This window comes from Heterodontus francisci, chromosome 14, assembly GCF_036365525.1.
Source record: "Heterodontus francisci isolate sHetFra1 chromosome 14, sHetFra1.hap1, whole genome shotgun sequence".
Lineage (NCBI taxonomy): Eukaryota > Metazoa > Chordata > Chondrichthyes > Heterodontiformes > Heterodontidae > Heterodontus > Heterodontus francisci.
The window spans coordinates 62,745,194-62,765,923 of NC_090384.1; the positions used below are offsets into that span (position 1 = coordinate 62,745,194).

The following is a 20,730-nucleotide window of genomic DNA, read 5'->3' on the forward strand; positions in this document are numbered from 1 at the left end:
ATGCGTACAAAAGCAGGCAAGTCATGCTGAACCTTTATAAAGCTCTGGTTAGGCCCCAAATGGAGTATTGGAACCAGTTCTGGTCACCACACTTTAGGAAGAATGTGAGGGCCCTTGCGAGGATGCAGAGGAGATTTACCAGAATGGTTCCAGGGATGAGGGATTTTAGTTATCAGGTTAGGCTGGAAAACCTGGGGTTGTTCTCCTGAGAGCAAAGGAGATTGAGGGGAGATTTAATAGAAGTGTACAAGATCATGGCAGGATTAAGTTAGACAAGGAAAAAGTGCTCCCATTAACTAATGGTACAAAGACTAGCGGGCATGAATTGAAGGTTTTGGGCAAGGGATATAGGGGGAATATGAAGAAGCACTTTTTTTACGCAGCAGGTGGTAATCACCACAGCCAACAAGGGTGGTGGAAGCAGAGACAATCAATGATTTTGAAAGGAAATTGGATGGCGACTTGAAGGAAATAAACTTGGAGGCTACAGGGATCGAGTGGGAGAGTGGGAATGACTGAACAAACCGCTCCATGGAGAGCTGGCATGGACTCGATGGGCCAAATGGCCTCCTTATGTGCTGTAAATGACTCTATGACCCTCTAAGTTAACATGCAAGTATAGCAAGCAGTTAGGAAAGCAAATGGCATATTGGCCCATATTGCAAGGGGAGTAGAGTAGAAGAACAATAAATCTTGCTATAACTGTATAGGGCTTTGGTGATAGGCCTATAATTTTTGGATCTCAGAATAACGAAAGATGGTCTCACCGAAACATACAAGATTCTGAAGGGGCTCAACAGGGTAGTCACTGAGAGATTTGCCGGAATTTTGCCACTGTCGGCGGCTCAAGAGTTCGGGAGAGGCGGAAGCGGCTGCAGAAGTCGCTCCCGCTCCGCAACTAGCTACTGCCGCTATCGCACGCAAAACAGCCAATTAGTGGCCCCTCGGCATATTTCTGAATGAACAGGGAGAACAAGGGTGGGAGGCTGAGCTTCGGCAAGGGCAGGGCCAGAGACGGAAGAGGTTGCTGAAAGCCATTTAAAAGGGCTTTTCAGCAACCTCTGCGGATCTGAGAGGTTTACCTGCAGCAAGGAGGACGTTGAGAGGAGTAACTGCAATCTCCAAAGGAAAAACAGGAGCCTGAGGGTGAAAGGACTGGAGGAAAAAGTGCCCAAAATTCAACAATTGAAAATAAAACAGCAGCCCACCAGAATTCACTGGCAGCAATGGAACAGAGAAGCAGCCAAATGGCCACCTGCTTCTCACAGGACTCCTTGCACGTCCTCCTCCAGGCAGCTGAGGCAAGGCAGGAGGTCCTCTCCCCATCAGATGGAAGGAGGAGGCCTCCCCAGCTCAGCAAGAAGGCGTGGCTGGAGGTAGCGGAGGTGGTCAGCAGCCACGAAGTAGTTCGGAGGACATGGCTCCAGTGCCGCAAGCTGGTCAATGACCTTCTGTGCTCTGCCAGGGTAAGGGGCATCCGCAGTCATCGCAGCTTTTACGTGGCATGGGAGGGTCAATGGGTGCTGATGTTGCAAGGCCGAAGCCATCCATGTTCAGTGATCAGCTGCAGTCATGCCTTGGGCCATATAATGGGCACAGCTGTGACGCACAGTGATCCAGACGTGTTCCATCCGTGCACTTCACTGGCATTGGTTTGAGATGCAGCACTGAGCCCAAGGGGTGAGTCAGTGATCTTTCAAGTAATATTTCTTAATTAATTGCTTTGTGTCTACACAGAAGAGGGCACAAAATGCCTGTCAGAGGTCCCAGACCAGTGGCGGATACGCCAACCTGACCTTTTTGACCAGACTGGAGGAGGATGCGTTAATGCAGCAGGGGAGGATGGAGGACATGCTATAGCTGATGATGGGGCCAGCGCACCTGGCCGGGAGGGTGAGGTCAAAGGGCGGGGGGGAGGAGGAGGGGGCGGCGATTGTTTCAAGCACTGAAGGGTGCTCTCAAACTTAAAATCACACACATGTGCAGTCTATGACATGTTCTACAGTCAGGTGTGCTGATCACAAATGATCATTCTAATTTTTCCTGCAGGTAACGTCTCCAGGCTCATCTGTCCACCTCTGAGGAGGAGGAGGGGACCTCAGAGGGTGCAGCATCACATCCTCTGCCCGCAACCAGCACCAGCTCAGAGACATTCACCTCGGTTGGCATGCGTGTCTCCTCAGATTCATGGTCACAATGTCAGCACCACACAAGTGCCGGACCAGCTGCCAGAGGCAGTACCGGCTGATGCCTCTGACAATCGGAGGACTGTGGGAAGCCAGGCCAGTGCAGAGCCACAAGTTAATGACGAGACTCTGCTGACATCCATTTGGTGGGAGATGCTGCAGTTGCAGCATGCAGTGCGCAGAGATCTGGCGGAGTTGCATGCTGTGACTTGGACTTTGGAGATGTCCATCCAGGGCTCAAGTACTGCACAGTCCCTGTATTCTGCCTATCAGGTTTCCTCCACTGAGAGATTGGTGGCTGTGCTGGAGGGCCCAATCCTGGAGGCCTTGCATAACCTCACAGAGAGAGTGGGGTCCATGGACCAGAGCATTAGAGATCTGTCTCTGATGCTCAGGCAAAGATGCTCATCCCTCTGAGGTTAGCACAGAGACTAATTGAGCCCCGAGAGGGCACAGGGGCAGCAGCAGATTTCATATGGGAGCTTCTCTGAGGGCGCTCCTGATGCATCCTGCAGCTCCCTGTCTCCTCTGCCAGTGACATCAGCACCACATAATCCCAGGGTGTCAGAGGGTGTTCCTAAGACTCCTCAGGGTCACCTTGAGATTCCGCGGCCCATACAGCCTCGAGCAGGCAGAGGATGCCTGCCAAAGTCATCCAGAGCAACGCGGCAGCCTGATCAGCCACCTGCCTCTGTTGTGGCTGGCAGCAAAGGGTCATCCACATGCATGAGCACTCACAAACGTTTCAAAAAAATCACATTAGCAGCACTCCAGGGTCATTGGTGCAATTTGTAAATATTAATTTGATGTATAAACGACTAAAATTTGTTAAATTTTTCACTTGCCATTTTCATATGTCACAAGTCATTGCCGATGTTGTAGGCACGCTGGTTGATTTGCATGAGAAGCGTAATTTGAGAGGTGACACATTAGGGCTGTGTGGTGCTTGATAGAAAGGTGCCCCATATCAGCTGAGATTTCCCCCTGAAGGTGAGTGCCTCTGCATTTCCAGCTCCTGTTAATGCCTCATCTCAGACTGCCACATCAGTTTGTGGTTGCTGAGTCTCTGTTCAGGAGAAACGCCCGAATATCAGAGCCTCACCTTGCACTTAACTCCCCAACCCTCCAGCACCCTCTCTCCAACATTCAGGTGGCTGTGGCCCCTCTTCTTCATCTGTATCACCATCCTCGTCTGAGGATGCCTCGCGCTGAGCCGGATCATCCTCCAGGGCCTTAACCCTCTCCATCGCCAGGTTATGTAAGGTGCAGCAGATGACAATAATTCTACACACCCTTGCTGGCGAGTACTGGAGGGCTCCACCTGAGCGATCAATACACCTAAATCTCATTTTGAGGTTGGCATGTCTGTTCTATGGTCACTCTGGTGGTCAGATGGCTCTCATTGTAACATTCCTTTGCCTCGTTCCTTGGGTTCCTCACCAGTGTTATCAGCCATGTCTTCAATGGATAACCCCTGTCGCCAAGTATTCATCCTTGCAGGTGTGCAGGGGAGCTGAATAATGCTGGCACCTGGGAGTTCCGGAGAATGAATGCATCGAGACTGCTTCCAGGATAATGAGCACACACCTCAATACATGCTTACGGTGGTCACAGACAAGTTGAACATTCATTGAGTGGAACCCCTTTCGAGTAATGAAAGCCCCTGACTGACCTGTAGGTGCTCTAATGGCCACGTGTATAGTCTATTACACCATGGACCATGGGGAACCCAGCAATGGCGCTGAAGCCTTTGGCTCTCTCGGCCTGACTAGTGGCGCCTGTCTTGAACTTGATGAACTGGTTGGCATGTCTGAATATGGCAACAGTCACCACCTTAATGCAGTGATGTGTTGATGACTGTAAACTCTGCACACGTCTCCCGATGAAGCCTGGAACAAGCCTGATGCATGGAACTTTAGTGCAACTGTTAGCTTCAGTGCGCCAGGCATTCGATGGCCACCCATGCAGTTGGAAGTGACCTCCGCTGCCAGCATCTCACACAGAGATGTGACAGTCTCCCATGACAGCCGCAGTCTTCTTTGGCACTGGTGTTCTGACATTTGTAGGAAACTCAAATGCAGGCAGTAGACCCTGCCTGCCGAGTAGGCTCGTCTCCTGACGGGTGGCTGCACCCGGGCCACTCTGCCATCTTCTCCCCCTCCCCCATTACGAGGCTGCACTGTGCCAGCAGGTTGCTGGTTCCCCTGGCCAGATGTCCTCTTGTCCCTCCTTGAGGCATAGTCTTCCTCATTAGATGAGCCACCTCCAGAGTGGACAATTCCCATTGATGCTGTGTTCCAGAGATGCAATTAGTTCAGGTATTGCCAGCCTGCTGTAAGGACAGGCACAAACAACCCCCCTACCTTCACCCAATAAATCAATACTGCTGTGGCCCGACCAGGAATGACTAACACTCAGATGACCCCTGCTGAACCAGCAGAAACAACCCCTAACTTAAAAGTCACGCAAAGAAATATCTATGAACGAACCAAAAAAAAAGTACCTCCAACTCCACCACAGAGACACTGCCTGCCGCTCTCTTAAAGCTGTCAGGTTCCTGACACCTCCTTCGACTCATTTTACTGCCGTAAAATTTGACAGCTGACGTAAAATGGCTGTCAATTGGTTTATTAATGACCTCAATTAACCTTTAATTGACTAAGCGGACGGCGAGTGGCGCCTCGATCTCGCCTGCCGTCTGACCAGTGTAAAACGGCGTTTGGGCATCACAACGTCAGGGACCCGACACGACGTCATCGCCCGCCATTTTACGCTTCGGCCGCCTCAGAGGACTCCTGTTTTTATATGGTAAAATTCCAGCCGTTGTTTCCCTTGGCTGGGGAATCTAGAACAAGGAGGCACAGCCTCACGATAAGGGGTCGATCATTTAGGACTGAGATGAGAAGAAATTTCATCTCTCAGAGGATGGTGAATCTTGGGAATTCTCTGCACCAGAGGGCTGTGAATGCTCCATAAGTATATGAATTATATTCAAGGCTGGGATAGATAGATTATTGATCTCTCAGGAAATTAAGGGATATGGGAAGCAGACAGGAAAGTGGGGTTGAGACAGAAGATCAGTAATGATTGAATGGCAGGGCAGGCTGGAGGGGCTAAATGGTCTACTCCAGCTCCTACTTAAGTGCTTATAATTTTCTTATTGCAAATCATTCCTTTTAAATTTCTACTTACAGTCAGAGTCACAGAGGGCTGAATTTTCACCAAGGAGGTGGGAAACAGAAGCCAGGTTCTTATTGGATCAGAAACCTGCCTTGAAATTGATTAAAGTAAGATTTTCACAAGGGTGAGCCCGTAATTGGTATGGAGACAGGTTTCCTGTCCATTTGGAGCTAGTGGGGATGGAAACAGAGGTGGGTCAGATGATGTACGGGACTCTATATAGACAGCCCATCACTGAGGCTGCTGGTTGTCCAAAGGAAGACATCTGCAGATTGTGCCAAAGCCTTGCACATTACCAGAGAAGAGCTGGAGGTCTGGCACCTGGGGCAGGCCTGCCCCTCTCTTCATCGATGCCAAACTGGATCTAATGTTGGAGGCTGTGAGGGAGAAGAGAGAAGTCCTCTTTCAAGAAGGTGGCAGGCGCAGGCCACCTCATTGTGCAGGTCAGTGTCATTGCTCTCTGCCTCCTCCTCTCTCACCTCCTGTTCCTGCTCCTCCTTGGATGAGTTGTGCGCACCCAGGGCCTCACCATTCTCATGGCCCACACCTCTCTGGAGGGCCATATTATGGAGAACACAGCAGACCACCACAATGACCGAGGCCCTTGCAGGAGGGTATTGCAGGGCACCACCCTACCAGTCCAGGCACCGGAACTGCATCCTTAGAAGCCCAATGGCCTGCTCAATGGTTGCCCTAGTGAGTGTGCGGTATTGATTAAACCGCCTTTGTTTCTCTGTCTGGGGCTCCCATAGAGTGGCAGGTAGCCATGTCTTCAAGGGACATCCCTTGTTCCCTGGGATCCATCCACACATTTTAGAGGTTGGAGTGAAGATCTGAGGCAGCCTGGACTGGCAGAGGATGAATGAGTTATGGCAGCTGCCAGGAAAGAAAACACATACATACGGGAAGCTCTTGTTGTGGGCGCAGATCAGTTGAATGTTAAGGGAGTGGAAGCCCTTCCTCCTGATGAATCTGAATGGGCAGTAGCTGGGTGCCTTGATGGCAACATGGGTGCAATCGATGATGTCCTGCATCTCAGGGAATCCAAGTGATGGCGGCAATCCCCAATGCCCTCTGTCCCTACAAGGCCGCAGCTGTTGTGAAATGAATGTACTGTCCAGCCCTGCCAAAGAGGGTATCAGGGATTGCGAGATGCAGTGATGTACAGTTGCTTCCAAGATGCCACCAAAATCGACAGCTGATCCTTGGAATGAGCCAGAAGCAAAGACATTCAAGGCCACAGTGACTTTGACTGCTACTGGCAGGGCATGGTGACCAGTGCTGCGAAGTGCAAAGTTTTCGGCGACAAGGGCACAGATGTCCTGGGATGAAGGGGTTGTCTTATGAGAAAAGGTTGAGCAGGTTGGACCTATATTCATTGCAGTTTAGAAGAATGAGGTGTGGATTGATTGAAACATACAAGATTCTGAGGGGGCTTGACAGAGCAGATGCTGAGAGGATGTTTACCATTGTGGGGGAATCGAGAACTATGGGGTAGAGTTTCAAAAATCGGATATGAGGAGGAATTTCTTTTCTCAGAGGGTCGTTAATCTTTGGAATTCTCTTCCCCAGAGAACAATGAAGGCTGAGTCATTGAATATATTCATGGCTGAATTAGACAGATTTTTGGATTTTTGATCTACAAGTGAGTCAATGGTTATTGGGGGGCAGGCAGGAAAGTGGAGTTATGGTCACAATTGGATCAGCCATGATCTTATTAAATGGCGGAGCAGGCTCAAGGGGCCAAATGGCCTACTCCTGCTCCTATTTTTTACATTATGTTCTGCCTGGAGAGACGTAGTCGCCTGCGGCACTGGGTCTAAGTCATCTTCAGGTATGTCTTTGGTGGTAGATCCTGTGTTGGGGTTTGACCCCCATTGTCTTTCTGCCTCTTTCCTCTTCTGTGCCGTCCTGCTGCTCAGGGTTCTGCCTTTGCTGTGGAGGGTGTAGCCTCTCATCACTACTGGACCTAAAACCTGACAGTCATGCCCCCAATGTCAGCTGCAGCCTTCCTTCTGGACAGGCGACTGCCCAACAGTCCTTGGCAGTTTTGTCCCCTGCTCTTCTGCCCCTGCAATTCCAGGGTGGTGCCGACCCCGTTCAATGGCTGGGCGGTGAGGGCCCACTCTCCCTGCTACCTGCACAGAGCCAAGGGCATCTCCATTCCAAGTGCAGAGACTCCCTTTACCCAACTGAGTCCCTTAAGGGATTGGGGAGATGCCCTGGGACAGCCATGGCTCACCACTCTGTATCCACCTCGCTTCAGTTGATTTGTTTCTGAAAGGGCAGATAACCTGTGCACCCCTTTAAAAATTTTGTTCCATCCTTGACCAGCTCTTACCAATCTTTGAAATAGCTTTAATTGGCCTCAATTGGGAAGAGAGCGGGATTCCTGTTCTGCCCCGGTGATTATTACCAGTGCCCAGATTGGTATCTTGAAATTGACACGCCATCTGGTGCCAGTACTTTTGGGTCCCGCCCCACCCCCAACCCAACCTCCTTTCCTAACTTCAGGAGGCCCTAAAAATTCAGCCCATAGAGTCATTTACAGCACAGAAGGCAGCCATTCAGACCATCGAGTCCATGCCGGCTCTCTGTAGAGCAATCCAATTAGCCCCATCCCCCGCTCTATCCCCATAGCCCTGCACGTTTATTTCCCATCCAATTTCCTTTTGAAATCTTTGACCATCTCTCCTTCCACCGCCCTTGTAGGCAATGAGTTCCAGGTCATTACAACACGCTGGGAAAAAAAAGGTCTTCCTCACACCCTGTTGCATCTCCTATCCAAAACCATAAATCTATGTCCCCCGGTCCTTGTACCATCAGCTAATGGAAAAAGCTTTTCTTTGTCTACCCTATTTAAACCAGTCATCATAAACTTGTACACCTCTATCAAATCTCCCCTCAATTTCTTTTACACCAAGAACAATCCCAGCTTCTCCAACCTAACCTTGTTGCTAAAATCCCTCATCCCTGGAACCATTCTGGTAAATCTCCTCTGTATCCTCTCAAGGACCCTCACATCCCTCCTAAAATGTGGTGACCAGAACTGGATGCAATACTTAGTTGTGGCCTAACCAGTATGTACACTGGTTCAGCATAACTTCCCTGTTTTTGTACTCAATACCTCTATTTATGAAGACCAAGATCCCATACACTTTGCTAACTGCCCTCTCATTGTGTCCTTCAAAGATCTATGCTCATGAAGCCCAGGTCTCTCCATTCCTGTACAATCTTTAGATCTGTGCCATTAAGTCTATATTGCCTCTTCCTGTCTTTTCCTCCAAAATGCATCATCTCACATTTCTCTGTATTAAATTCCATCTGCCACTTGTCTGCCCATTCTGCTAGCCTATCTATGCCCTGTTGCAGTCCACAACTTGCTGTTTTCTATCGTTAAGCCATTTTAAAAAAATCTAAGCTGACACTGATCCTCCTATTCCATGAGCCTCAGCTTTGTTAACGCTTCCTTAAAATCCACATAGACACCAGCCATTGTTTTCCCTTTATCAACCTTCGCTGTTACTTCATCAAAAAGCTTAATAAGATCAGTTAAGCACGATCTGCCTTTTACAATTTCGTGCTGGCTCTCCTTAATTAACTCAAAACTCTCCAAATGCTTGATGATTTTTTTATCCTTATTATTTCTAAAACGTTATCACCACTGATGTTAAACTGGCCAGCCTGTAGTTACTAGTAATGTCCTTTCACCCTTTTTTGAATAAGGATGTCACATTTGCCATACGCCAATTCTCTGGCATTTCCCCTGTACTGAAGAAAGATTGGAAGATTATGGCAAGACCTTCTGCTATCTCGACCCCCACTTCCTTTAGCAACCTGGGATGCAAGCCATCCGGACCATGTGATGTATCTAATCTTAAGCAAAGCCAGCCTTGCCAGTGCATCCTTATCAATTTTAACTCCATATTACCTCACCATTTCCACTTTTACCGATATTTGATGTCAGACTCCTCTTCCTTAGTAAACACTGAGACAAAGTACTGATGAACTGAAAATTTTTATTAAATGAGTACTTTACCTATACAGATTTTATTGCTTTAGAATTTTAAAATTACTGTCATTTAACAAGGTAATTACTTAATTCCTACAATGAAATCTTACCATTTTTATGCAGGTAAGCAATTGCACTTGCTAGGCTTCGAATCACATGCCTTGTCTCTTTCTCACTTAAGCGTTTTTTCCTATGAAGGATTGTACTTAGTTCTCCACCCTCACAGACCTCTGTCACCAGGTATACTCGCTGAAAGAAACCAATAATTATTTCTGTTATCTATTAAGGAGATCTTATACCCTATGATAGTATGTGAATATTCAATTTTAACAAGATATGTTTTATTCAAGGTGATGTAATATTGTACCTTTCAGCCATCTGGTGAATATTTCTATTAAATGTTGTTTTGAAAGAGTCTAAAATGCATCTAACCCATATTAGTTGGAATGACTGACTCACTCTTCAGTCTAACCCTGTGCTGTGAATAAACTATAAATGGCAACTAATCCGCAGATACAGTTGCATAATTTTTATTAGAACAATAGGCAATTACTATCAATCCCATCACCACCATTTTTTTTAAAATGCTGCACCATTTGAAAACATGAAAGATGTGAATGGAATGATTTTTTTTCTGAATTCTGTAACTAAAACACTGGAAATATTGCCCACTGATGAATTAATGATTTGCAGGCAGGAAGAGAACAGCTTCATTGGTCATCTAATGAAACGGTTACTTGAGCGTGACAGATAACAAAGTAAATATTGCTGTAACTTGTCAAATAGAATGGTTACCAGTTTTACAGCCAGAACAGTCATGTGCTTTATATGAGTTTACAAAATAAACTTCAAGACAGCAGCATGATTTATAAGCTATGAATGCTTCCTCATTTACCTAGTTCAGCTTCAATGCTGTTAGAGAGGCAATAATATCTGATAAATTGTTTCACAAGATAATCTACCACCTCAGTAAATACAGGGATAGTGCTTGGGCAATAAATTGGAAGAGTGGATCGCCTGTTTCTTATAAAATCATCACCGGTTTGTTATAAAATCACTGAAGTCAATAAATGTGGAAACCAGGTGGGTTCTGCAAAGTGTGAGCAATCTGTTGTGCCAGCTTACTGCCCAACTAGCAAATTACCGCAAGCGTATGATGGTGCAGCTGTTATTTTATCAGCAATTGGATGCGCTTTTATTTAAAAAAACACTGAAAACAAAAAAAAGAGAATCGCCACAGTGGTAAACCTATGAATGTCCTCCTTTCTATATTTCTATACAAACTAGTTAGGTTGATTTGCAGTTTTAAAACAAAAATTAACACATTTACACCATGTCAAAAAGATAATAGTGAGGAAGGAGAATTATGTGAGACATAGAGAGGGAAGAAACAGGAAGAAGGAAAGAGGGAAGAGAGAAAATGAAAAGCAGCTACAGAACATGATTCGAAGGGTGGAAGGTGGTGGGTGTGGAGAGGAGGGAGAAAACAATGATGACAACAGATCAGAAGCCTGAGAAGGGGAAACAGCAGACCCAGAAGATGTGAGATGTAAGAGAAACCAGCAGAGAACCTGACAGGGTAGGCGCTGCAGACCACAGGCCTGAAAAAGAGTGGGGGAAGGGTTGCAGCAGTTGATGTGGGTGTGGTGTGACAGACTGGGAGCCTAAAAAAGGGGCATGGCAGATTGATAGATTGCCAAGTAGACCCCAAAGTACTGTTGACTCTCAAATTTATATGCAGGTCATAGTTTTTTTTTAATCCTTTTGAGCTATAAATCTATATGAGAGTATAAAAATGTATGACATCACATTTTTTATTCTTTAAAAATTACAGATAAACAATGGAAATGTTGACATTTAACCCAATCTTATTGGCAACCTTTGCACGGTCATAGTTATTTTATTCAATTGATTATTAGTAATAGAGGGAAAAAAGTCAAACCACACCCAAGTGCCATTAATTTCTCCAGTTATGAGGAAGTCATGAAAAATATTTTAACATTATAACATTAGCAAAATGAAATTAGAGTTTCCAGAATACTGAGCAAATCTAGTTGCATCTTACTTTGGGTGTTTCAAACACTTCTTCCAGATGAATTATATGTTCATGGTCTACTTGCTTTAAGATGCTGACTTCTCGTTCCAGCAGCTTTACCCCTGAACTCCCAGCCTGGATTGGAAATAGAAATGATGCCGTCAAAATATATAAATCTATAAAAGCTTTCTCTATTAACAATTCAAACTAGAATATTTCAAAGCTTTTATTGGGTTTAGAGAATCCTGCATATTCAAGTTCAATATTTACTTGCTCAGATTTAAATAAGGATCTATTGTATGGCCTAGAAGTGTTTTTTTCCCAGAAACTGTCACTTAAATAATTTCCATTGCTTTTTAAATTAAAGGAAGTGCTCTCATTTCCCAATGATAATTAATCCAGCTTAATATTAAAACTGGACATACTTTGGGATTTTGCCCGACTCGGCGAGGAGGGGAAGGTAGGGCCGAAAGCAGGTGGCACTGAAGCTCCTGCTCTGATCCCCAATCTCACCGACATCTCACGCCATCTGGCCAATTTATCACCGACAGGTGGGGGGAGGGGGTTGGGCAACCATTCAGCGGTTGGAGGCAGGCACTGAGGCGGCTGCCATGTTGTCAGCTCACACCAGCTTTAAAGGGTTGCCAGCACTGGCACACAGCCAAAGGCCTCCTTCGGACCTGCTTCAGCCATCCCCTCAAGATCTCAAGCCAGTATTACAGCCTGCCTGTGGGAGTAGGACAAGAGGTCAGGAGGCAGGCATAGTGAAGGTCAGTGTGTGGTGACACTGCCACTCCGAAATTTGGAGGTAGCTCATCCTCTGAACACCCTTGCTGCACGGTACCTTCTTCTCCAAGCTGGCACCTGCTCATGGTCCCCTCTGCGTCCTTCTGCCGCTTTCCCATCCAGAGGTTCCCCCTGCAAATGGCCATTGACGTTGTTTCTATCCGTATCCCTGTGACTGTCCCTCTTGCCCCCCCTCACTGGAGGACCCGCCTCCTGAGTAGACAATGCCCCTTGATGGTGGACACTGCCAGTCTGAAAGGCCATTCTGCCAGATGCTTCCTCCAAACACCCCAACCACCACCCCCCCATCTCAGCCCCCTCTCAATGCACCCACATGCTAGCAGCCAGATGGCACTATGGAGGCTCGACCTCAAAACCCTGGCACCTGAACTCCCCCTCCTCCATGCAAATTGCTCTGACCTCGCTGCCCCAGCCTTCCTGTGAAGGCACACTGCCTCACCTCATGGGTGTTGAATACAGCAACGGCCTCAGCTACCACCCCGTTGCTGCCCTGATATACCTGCCGGGGCTCTGACACTCCGTGGCCCCTGTGCAATTGCTGGAAAATTCAAATAGGCCCATAAAAGTCTGTTCAATTAAAACTTTAATCACCTTAACAACTTAATTGCCGTTTTTCCAAAAGCATGTCCGGTTCACACTTGCCTTGTCATCCGCCACTGGCAAAATCTGGACCAGGCATGATGACGTTGGAAGTCCACGCCGACGTCACCCCAGGTGATATTTTGCACCCGCCGCCCCACCACCCCCACACACCTCCAAGGCTGTCCTCAAAGGGGAGGGAAAATCACAGCCTTTATTTTAAAAGACAACAATGATCAAGAATAATTTACCTTTTCCCGGTTGACCTTCTTGATTGCCCACTTCTTGCCAGTCCCATTATGTGTCGCCTCAATCACCACCCCATAGCTGCCTTGTCCCAACCTTTGGCCAAAGCTATAGATTTGCTAAAAAAGAAAGAGTTTCAAAGCTAAGTGGACTCATACAACACAATGCAGCTTGCTGACAGGAACAGGCGTTTAACTAAATTCAAAATTAATACATACTACACTGAAAACACAGACCCTTATAATTAATGTACTGTATGAATTGCAAAAGGGAAATTCACATAGTTCATGATGATCATCTGGACCTCCAGGCTTTATATTCCTCAAGATACCTTTAATGAATAGTGATTTGTTGGAGTGGTTTTATTCAATCTTTGGTTACTTTTTGTGTTTTAGGTTCAGATGTCAGCTCCGCATATCCAGCCAAAAGCATGTTTTCCTGGAGCTAGTGAAGGTGGGATGTGGGTTTGGAGGGAATTCTGGGTTGTCTACTAAACCACTGCATTTAATTCACTGGAGCACTCTGGATGCCTCCTTATTGATGAGCTGATGGAGATGCCTAGCATAAAGATGGAAATCTGGTAGGCTTCCATTGAAATAAAGTTTTGACAATTCTAAAAAGGTCAATGTTAACTTTTTATGCAGATATTTTTCTTCAGTATACAATGGAGGAGTCATCTTCATAGTTCAACTATGGTTGAAGTTCCTGTAACTGTCCACTACACTAGAACTTCGGCACGGTGTTTCAGACTCTCCATAGTTCTCCAAAACAAAGATAATTACAGCACAGGAACAGGCCCTTCGGTCCTCCAAGCCTGCGCCGATCCAGATCCTCTCTCTAAACATGTCGCCTATTTTCTAAGGTTCTGTATCTCTTTTCTTCCTGCCCATTCATGTATCTGTCTAGATACATCTTAAAAGACTCCATCGTGCCCGCATCTACCACCTCCGCTGGCAATGCGTTCCAGGTGCCTACCACCCTCTGCGTAAAGAACTTTCCACGCATATCCCCCCTAAACTTTTCCCCTTTCACTTTGAACTCGTGTCCTCTAGTAATTGAAACCCCCACTCTGGGAAAAAGCCTCTTGCTATCCACCCTGTCTATACCTCTCATGATTTTGTACACCTCAATCAGGTCCCCCCTCAACCTCCGTCTTTCTAATGAAAATAATCCTAATCTACTCAACCTCTCTTCATAGCTAGCGCCCTCCATACCAGGCAACATCCTGGTGAACCTCCTCTGCACCCTCTCCAAAGCATCCACATCCTTTTGATAATGTGGCGACCAGAACTGTACGCAGTATTCCAAATGTGGCTGAACCAAAGTCCTATACAACTGTAACATGACCTGCCAACTCTTGTACTCAATGCCCCGTCCGATGAAGGAAAGCATGCCGTATGCCTTCTTGACCACTCTATTTACCTGCGTTGCCACCTTCAGGGAACAGTGGACCTGAACACCCAAATCTCTCTGGACATCAATTTTCCCCAGGACTTTTCCATTTACTGTATAGTTCACTCTTGAATTGGATCTTCCAAAATGCATCACCTCGCATTTGCCCTGATTGAACTCCATCTGCCATTTCTCTGCCCAACTCTCCAATCTATCTATATTCTGCTGTATTCTCTGACAGTCCCCTTCACTATCTGCTACTCCACCAATCTTAGTGTCGTCTGCAAACTTGCTAATCAGTCCACCTATACTTTCCTCCAAATCATTAATGTATATCACAAACAACAGTGGTCCCAGCACGGATCCCTGTGGAACACCACTGGTCACACGTCTCCATTTTGAGAAACTCCCTTCTACTGCTACTCTCTGTCTCCTGTTGCCCAGCCAGTTCTTTATCCATCTAGCTAGTACACCTTGGACCCCAAGCGCCTTCACTTGTTCATTTATTATTCTTTCCTTACATTTGTGTCACGACTTGCAGGTTGCGCTAATTCAAGGATTAGCTCAACCGTATTTTGATAGCATTTCCTCCATCTAAGGTCCCACTACCCTCATCCAAGTGTTCATCCACCCAAAGTCATTGGCACTTTCTGGAGGTGACCAGTATACTAATCAATGCTTGGCACTGGCCGTCGACTGGTCACAGGTGGTATTGTCTACTGTCATTACAGTTGCAGGTTTTCACATCTGGCTTGACTCAAAATGGGGAAGTACTTTAAGAAATATTATTGACTTAAGATGTTCTTCTTTAACTTTTTGATAAAGGCTACTTCTACAACTTAATAAAATGTAAGCCTTTGCTCAGTAGTAGCACCCTCACTTCTGAGACAGAAATTTGTGGATTCAAGCTCCACTCCAAGTACTTGAGCACATAATCTATGTTGGCACTTCAGTACAATACTGAGCAAGTGCTGCACTGTTGGAGGTGCCATCTTTCATACGATATATTAAACCGATGCCTCATCTCTTTTAGGTGGACATAAGTGATCCCATGCGCTATTTGAAGAGCGAGGGAGCTCTCAAGAGTGTTTTGTACAACATTTATCCTTCAACCTTAACACAGATTATCTAGTCATTATCTCATTGCTGTTTGAGACCTTGTTGAGCAGAAATTGGCTGCAGCATTTCCCTACATTAACACAGTAACTGTACATTAAAATTACTTCATTGCCTGTTAAGCACTTTGAGATGTTCTGAGATCTATATAAATGCAACTTTTTTTCTTTTATCACAGTGTGTTCAATAGACAAATGAAGGAAACTGTCAAAATGCAGGTGAGCCAGATGTTGCAACTATAGTTCCTTCAGCCCACTCTCACTAGTTCAGGTTTTTTTATTAATCATTCATGGAGTAGCATTCTTGCTGTCTCACAATCTTCAATTTTGGGTGATAGTAGATTGAGCAAATTACAGCTTTGCCCATCTACTTGAAGCTTGGTTTGGATTTCATAAGTGCCAAGCAGTAATAGCAAGACAATGGACTCCTTGGACTGAATTTTCCCAACTCCGTGGAAGCACTTTTGGAGACAGGGGGGCAGAGAAAATTCAATCAACTCGCATCGGGCTGGCTTCGCGACACACTGTCGCCTCTGTGCATTTTTCCCTGGAGGTGGGCTTCCGGCAGTGATGGGTAGCCAATTAGGGCACTTAATAGGGCAATTAATCCCTTTTCTGAAAATGGATTGTAATTTTTCCGACAGTATGAAGGCTCCTTGCTGTGCCAGAGGCCCGGAGATGGAACAGAGGTGGCTTCACAGCAGCAAGTTCAAGCTGCAAACCATGTGAAGCCTTTTATTAAGTTGCCAGCATTAAATTTCAGTGCTCAGGTCTCCCCAGGCAGAAGGTATGCCGTTACAGTCACTTCATGTCTCTGCTAATGTAGCTCTTGTTGCAAAGGCATCCACTAAGGCATCTCCATGGTGTCGCTGTTGTTCCTGCTGCTGGCCCCTCAGGACACTGCGAAGGCAGCAGGCGGCCCTACTCACAGGCTGCGCTGAATGGACCTCCTGCTGCTACAACCCAGCTGCTGTCCCTAATTGGAAAGGGCTCCACAAGCGGTTTCTAAATTGGCTACCGACGTCCTGCCATGCCACTTCCCGGTTCCCAACCTGCAATTGAGGCCATTGTCAGGATCATGACCCACCCTGGAAAATATAGCCCTTTATATCTGTCACTCTACCCAATTTGAAGGAAGGTGATACTGATTGCAATCATTAGGGAACTGATTATCTAATGTGTTAAATACTTAAAATACAGGGACATTGGGGTAGATATTTGTTTACTTGGTGTTTGGCATCGCCTGAACAGAGCGCAGAAAGACAACTTTGGAAAGTAGGATCGCATGCTATTAACAGAATCTACCTGATCTTCTTTCTATTGAAAATTAATAGAAGGAGAATCTGGTGGTTCTGTAAGAGACATGTGATCATCCCTGCCAAATTAACCTTTCTGTATTTTACCTAGGCGATGCTTAATGCCCAGGGCTTAAAGATGAAAATCTGCAACATTAAGTTTACCATTTTAGTTCCAGGTAATAAGTTACACCTTGGGAAGTTCTATTTTATTTGTCACTTTTTTGAAAGCTTGATTTTATAACATTTGTTTTGAGGTACACACTATCAGGGAGCAAAAGCCTGTTGGGCATCTATCCAGAAGGTGTGAACAATGTCAAACCTGGTTTAAAATGGTACGATCATTTGAAAAACCACACTGCAAGGTAAAAGATTTCATTTTGTAACCCTGAAGCAATACCGGCCACAAAACCCTTGAAAGAGCCCAGCACAATTGATAGGTTTTTTTATTATTAAGTATGAATGAGCTCGAAGGAATGTGATTTTTTTTAAAATGCTTGAAAAACCAAAAGGACTCTTCAAATACATATGACTTCAATCATATTTGCATTATGATATAACATGCTAAATGCTCAATTCTTTGTCCCCCCTTCAGAAAAAATAGTTCAATACTTCCTCATGAAGACTCTTAATAAAATCAAAACTAGTATATTTGAAGACCTTTAGTTACAATTGCTGCTTCTGATAAAGTAATACAGGTTTATAACGGTTAGATAGGAACATAGGAAATAGGAGGAGGCGGCTATTCGGCCTGTCGAGCCTGCTCCGCCATTCAAACAGATCATAGCTGATCATCTACCTCTATGACATTTTTCCCCACTATCCCCATATCCCTTGATGTCATTAGTATCCAAATCTATATATTGCTGTCTTAAACATGCTCAACGATTGAACTTCCACAGCCCTCCAGGGCAGAGAATTCCATAGATTCACCACCCTCTGAGTAAAGAAATGCCTCCTCATCTCAGTTTTAAATGGCCTGCCCTTATTGAGACTATGTCTCCTGGTTCTAGACTCACCAGCCAGGGGAAATATCCGAACCACGTCTACCCTGTCGATGTTTCAATGATTCACCCTCTCATTCTTTGAAACTCTAAAGAATGAAGGCCCAGGTTCTGCAATCTCTCCTCATAAGACAATCCCGCCATCCCAGGGATTAGTCTGCTGAACCTCCGTTGCACTCCCTCTATGGCAAGTATATTAGAAAAAAAAGAGTCCAAAACTGTGCACAATACTCCAGATGTGGTCTCACCAAGGTTTTATACAATTGCAGCAAGACATCTTTACTCCTGTACTCAAAACCCCTTGCCATGAAGGCCAACATACTACTTTCCTTCCTAATTGCTTGATGCACCTGCATACTAGCTTTTAGTGACTCATGAACAAGGACACCTAGATCCCTTTGGGCATTAACACTTCCCAACCTCTCACCATCTTGCCTTTCTGGTTTTTTTCTATCAAAGTGGATCACTTCACATTTATTCACATTATATTTCATCGGCCATGTTCTTGCCCATTCACTTAGCCTCTCCAAATCCTTTTGACGCCTCCTTGCATCCTCCTCACAACTTACATTCCCAAGTTTTGTGTCATCAGCAAATCTGGAAATATAACATTTGGTTGCTACATCCAAATCATTTATATAGGTTGTGAACAGCTGTGGCCCAAGCACTGATCCTTGCGGTATCCCACTAGTAATAGCCTGCCATTCTGAGAATGACCCATTTATTCCTATTCTCTGCTTTCTGTCTGTTAACCAATTCTCAATCCATAGCGTATATTACATTTAAGAATTATAGTTTCTGCTCCAGTAATACTGTTAGTCAAAGTAAATAAGAATGATCAACCATTCAAAAACTGTCTTAAAGAGAATGAAAATTCACACATGCATCTAAAAATAATATAATCTTTTTATTTACAGAAGAGAGAGAATTTTTATTTCAAAAACCAAAATACGCAGCTTGGAAATACAACCAGCAGAAAATCATTTGAGCCGTTTGCTGATTTTGTTTCAAGATTAATTCTAGCCATAGCTATTAAAAGTTCCATGAATACTAGAAGTTTCATACACTGTATATTTTAAATGCACTGCCTTTATGACGTTTTCTCATCGTATTTTCAGATAAATACCACAGTACCAACAAGTTGATTACTGGTTGTTTACCAGAGAGGGTTATCCCATTTTGTAATCAATGTCAGGCAATTGTTTCTTTATGCTATCGCATCCTACCTATTAGTAGAGATCACTTCTGCATAATGACAGCTTAAGACTAGCCACATTTTAAAAGTTTATTCAGTCCCATAATAATCCCTTTCGTGGAAAAACACTTCAAACTATTTTTAGGTACACTATTATAAAGCATATCAAGCACTTAAAGAGTGTTATTTCTCCAGATTGAAAGATAAGATGTGGGAAAATGCAACCTAATAGCAAGACAGAGCTTCTCGCATCAGTGCAAAGATCTAAGATTTTTTAAATTGTCTACATACCCGAATTGCAAATTCATCATCAACCCTGGTGTGAGGCACCACCTTGTATTCAGCATTGCTGACAGTGGCACGCTGTGATGGCATTTTATAGAAATCTTGAGCGATCTCAATTTTCCTGCAATTGCAAATAATGCATGAAGTTGAAGAATATTGTAGCTTCAGAATAAACCTAACCATTTGTAACAACTAGTACAAAAGCCAAACAATGTGGATGCTGGAAATCTGAAATAAAAACAGAAAATGCAGGACATACTCAGTAGGTCAGGCAGTATCTATGGAAAGAGAAAGAGAGTTAACATTTCAAGTCAATTATCTTTCATCAGAATTGATAAAAGTTAGAGATACAACGGGTTTTAATTAAGTACAGAGGCGGGGACATGGGAGAAGAGCAAAGAACAAAAGTGAAGATCTGTTTTAGGATAATAAAAACAGAGAGTGATGGAAATACTCAGCAGGTCAGACAGCATCTGTGCAGACAGAAACAGAGTTAACGTTTCAAGTCGGTGACATTTCATCAGAACTGGCAAAGGTTAAAAAAGAATTAGATTTTAAGCAAAAGTTGGGGGGGGGGGCGGTTGGTGGGGAAGGGAACAAAAGGAAAGGTGTGTAATAGGGCAGGGGGCAGGAGAAATTAACAAAGCTGTCATGGGACAAAGGCTAAGAGCATGTTAATACTTGTGGTGAAAGACAAAGCATTAGGCCAGAGAGAGGGTTAATGGCAGAATAATGAGCAGCGCTGTCCACATGAAAAACAGCCACATGGTTTAAAATAAAATAACTTTTAAAAATAAATAATTTTTTAAAAGGCCAGTCATGCTCTGAAATTGTTGAAATCAAGGTCGAGTCCACAAGGCTGTAGAGTGCCTAATTGAAAATTCAGGTGCTGCTCCTCCTCCAGCTTGCGTTGATGTTCACTGGAACACTGCAGCAGGTCAAGGACAGAAATGTGGGCATGAGTTGGGGGGAGGTGTTGAAATCGTTACTAGAATTCCATTTTTTGTTAAAACTTGGTAATCTATATTTTTAAAAAACTAAAAAGGATTTAATAGACCTTGAATCATCTGGAGATGGCTGAACTTTGTGTTTTTTTAAAAGACAAAAAGGTTTGGGACTGAGTTTAACCTGAGAAAACACCTGTGTACAAAGAACCCAATGGGGGGTTGTTTTCTGACCTGAAGGGACAAATATTTACAAGTGACAAAGAAGTGGTTTATGGTGGCTATGTGACTTGTTTCTGGAAACGTTTAGTTTCAATGTGAACTGTTGAAACAGTCAGTTGTTGTTTCTGCCTAGAGAGAAGAAAAACTGCCCACCTTTCTCTTTGAAAAGGAATCCTGCATCTCTTGAGAAGAAACCCTGTATTTCAACTGTGGCAGATTCCTATTTCCTCCTG

General features: G+C 44.8%; 1 protein-coding gene across 9 annotated transcripts in view; it reads right to left on the minus strand.

Moving 5' to 3' along the window:
- Positions 1 to 20,730, minus strand: part of stk33 (serine/threonine kinase 33) — a 218,773-nt gene that overhangs the window by 97,620 nt on the left and 100,423 nt on the right. For all 9 annotated transcript variants that reach the window (XM_068046331.1, XM_068046328.1, XM_068046326.1 and 6 more), the window contains 4 exons: positions 19,338 to 19,452; positions 13,051 to 13,164; positions 11,444 to 11,548; positions 9,489 to 9,627 (listed from right to left, as the gene is read on the minus strand). In XM_068046331.1, the coding sequence (XP_067902432.1) occupies positions 9,489 to 9,627; positions 11,444 to 11,548; positions 13,051 to 13,164; positions 19,338 to 19,421 (442 nt within the window). In that variant the 5' untranslated portion in view covers positions 19,422 to 19,452. The remainder of the gene's footprint in view (positions 1 to 9,488; positions 9,628 to 11,443; positions 11,549 to 13,050; positions 13,165 to 19,337; positions 19,453 to 20,730) is intronic.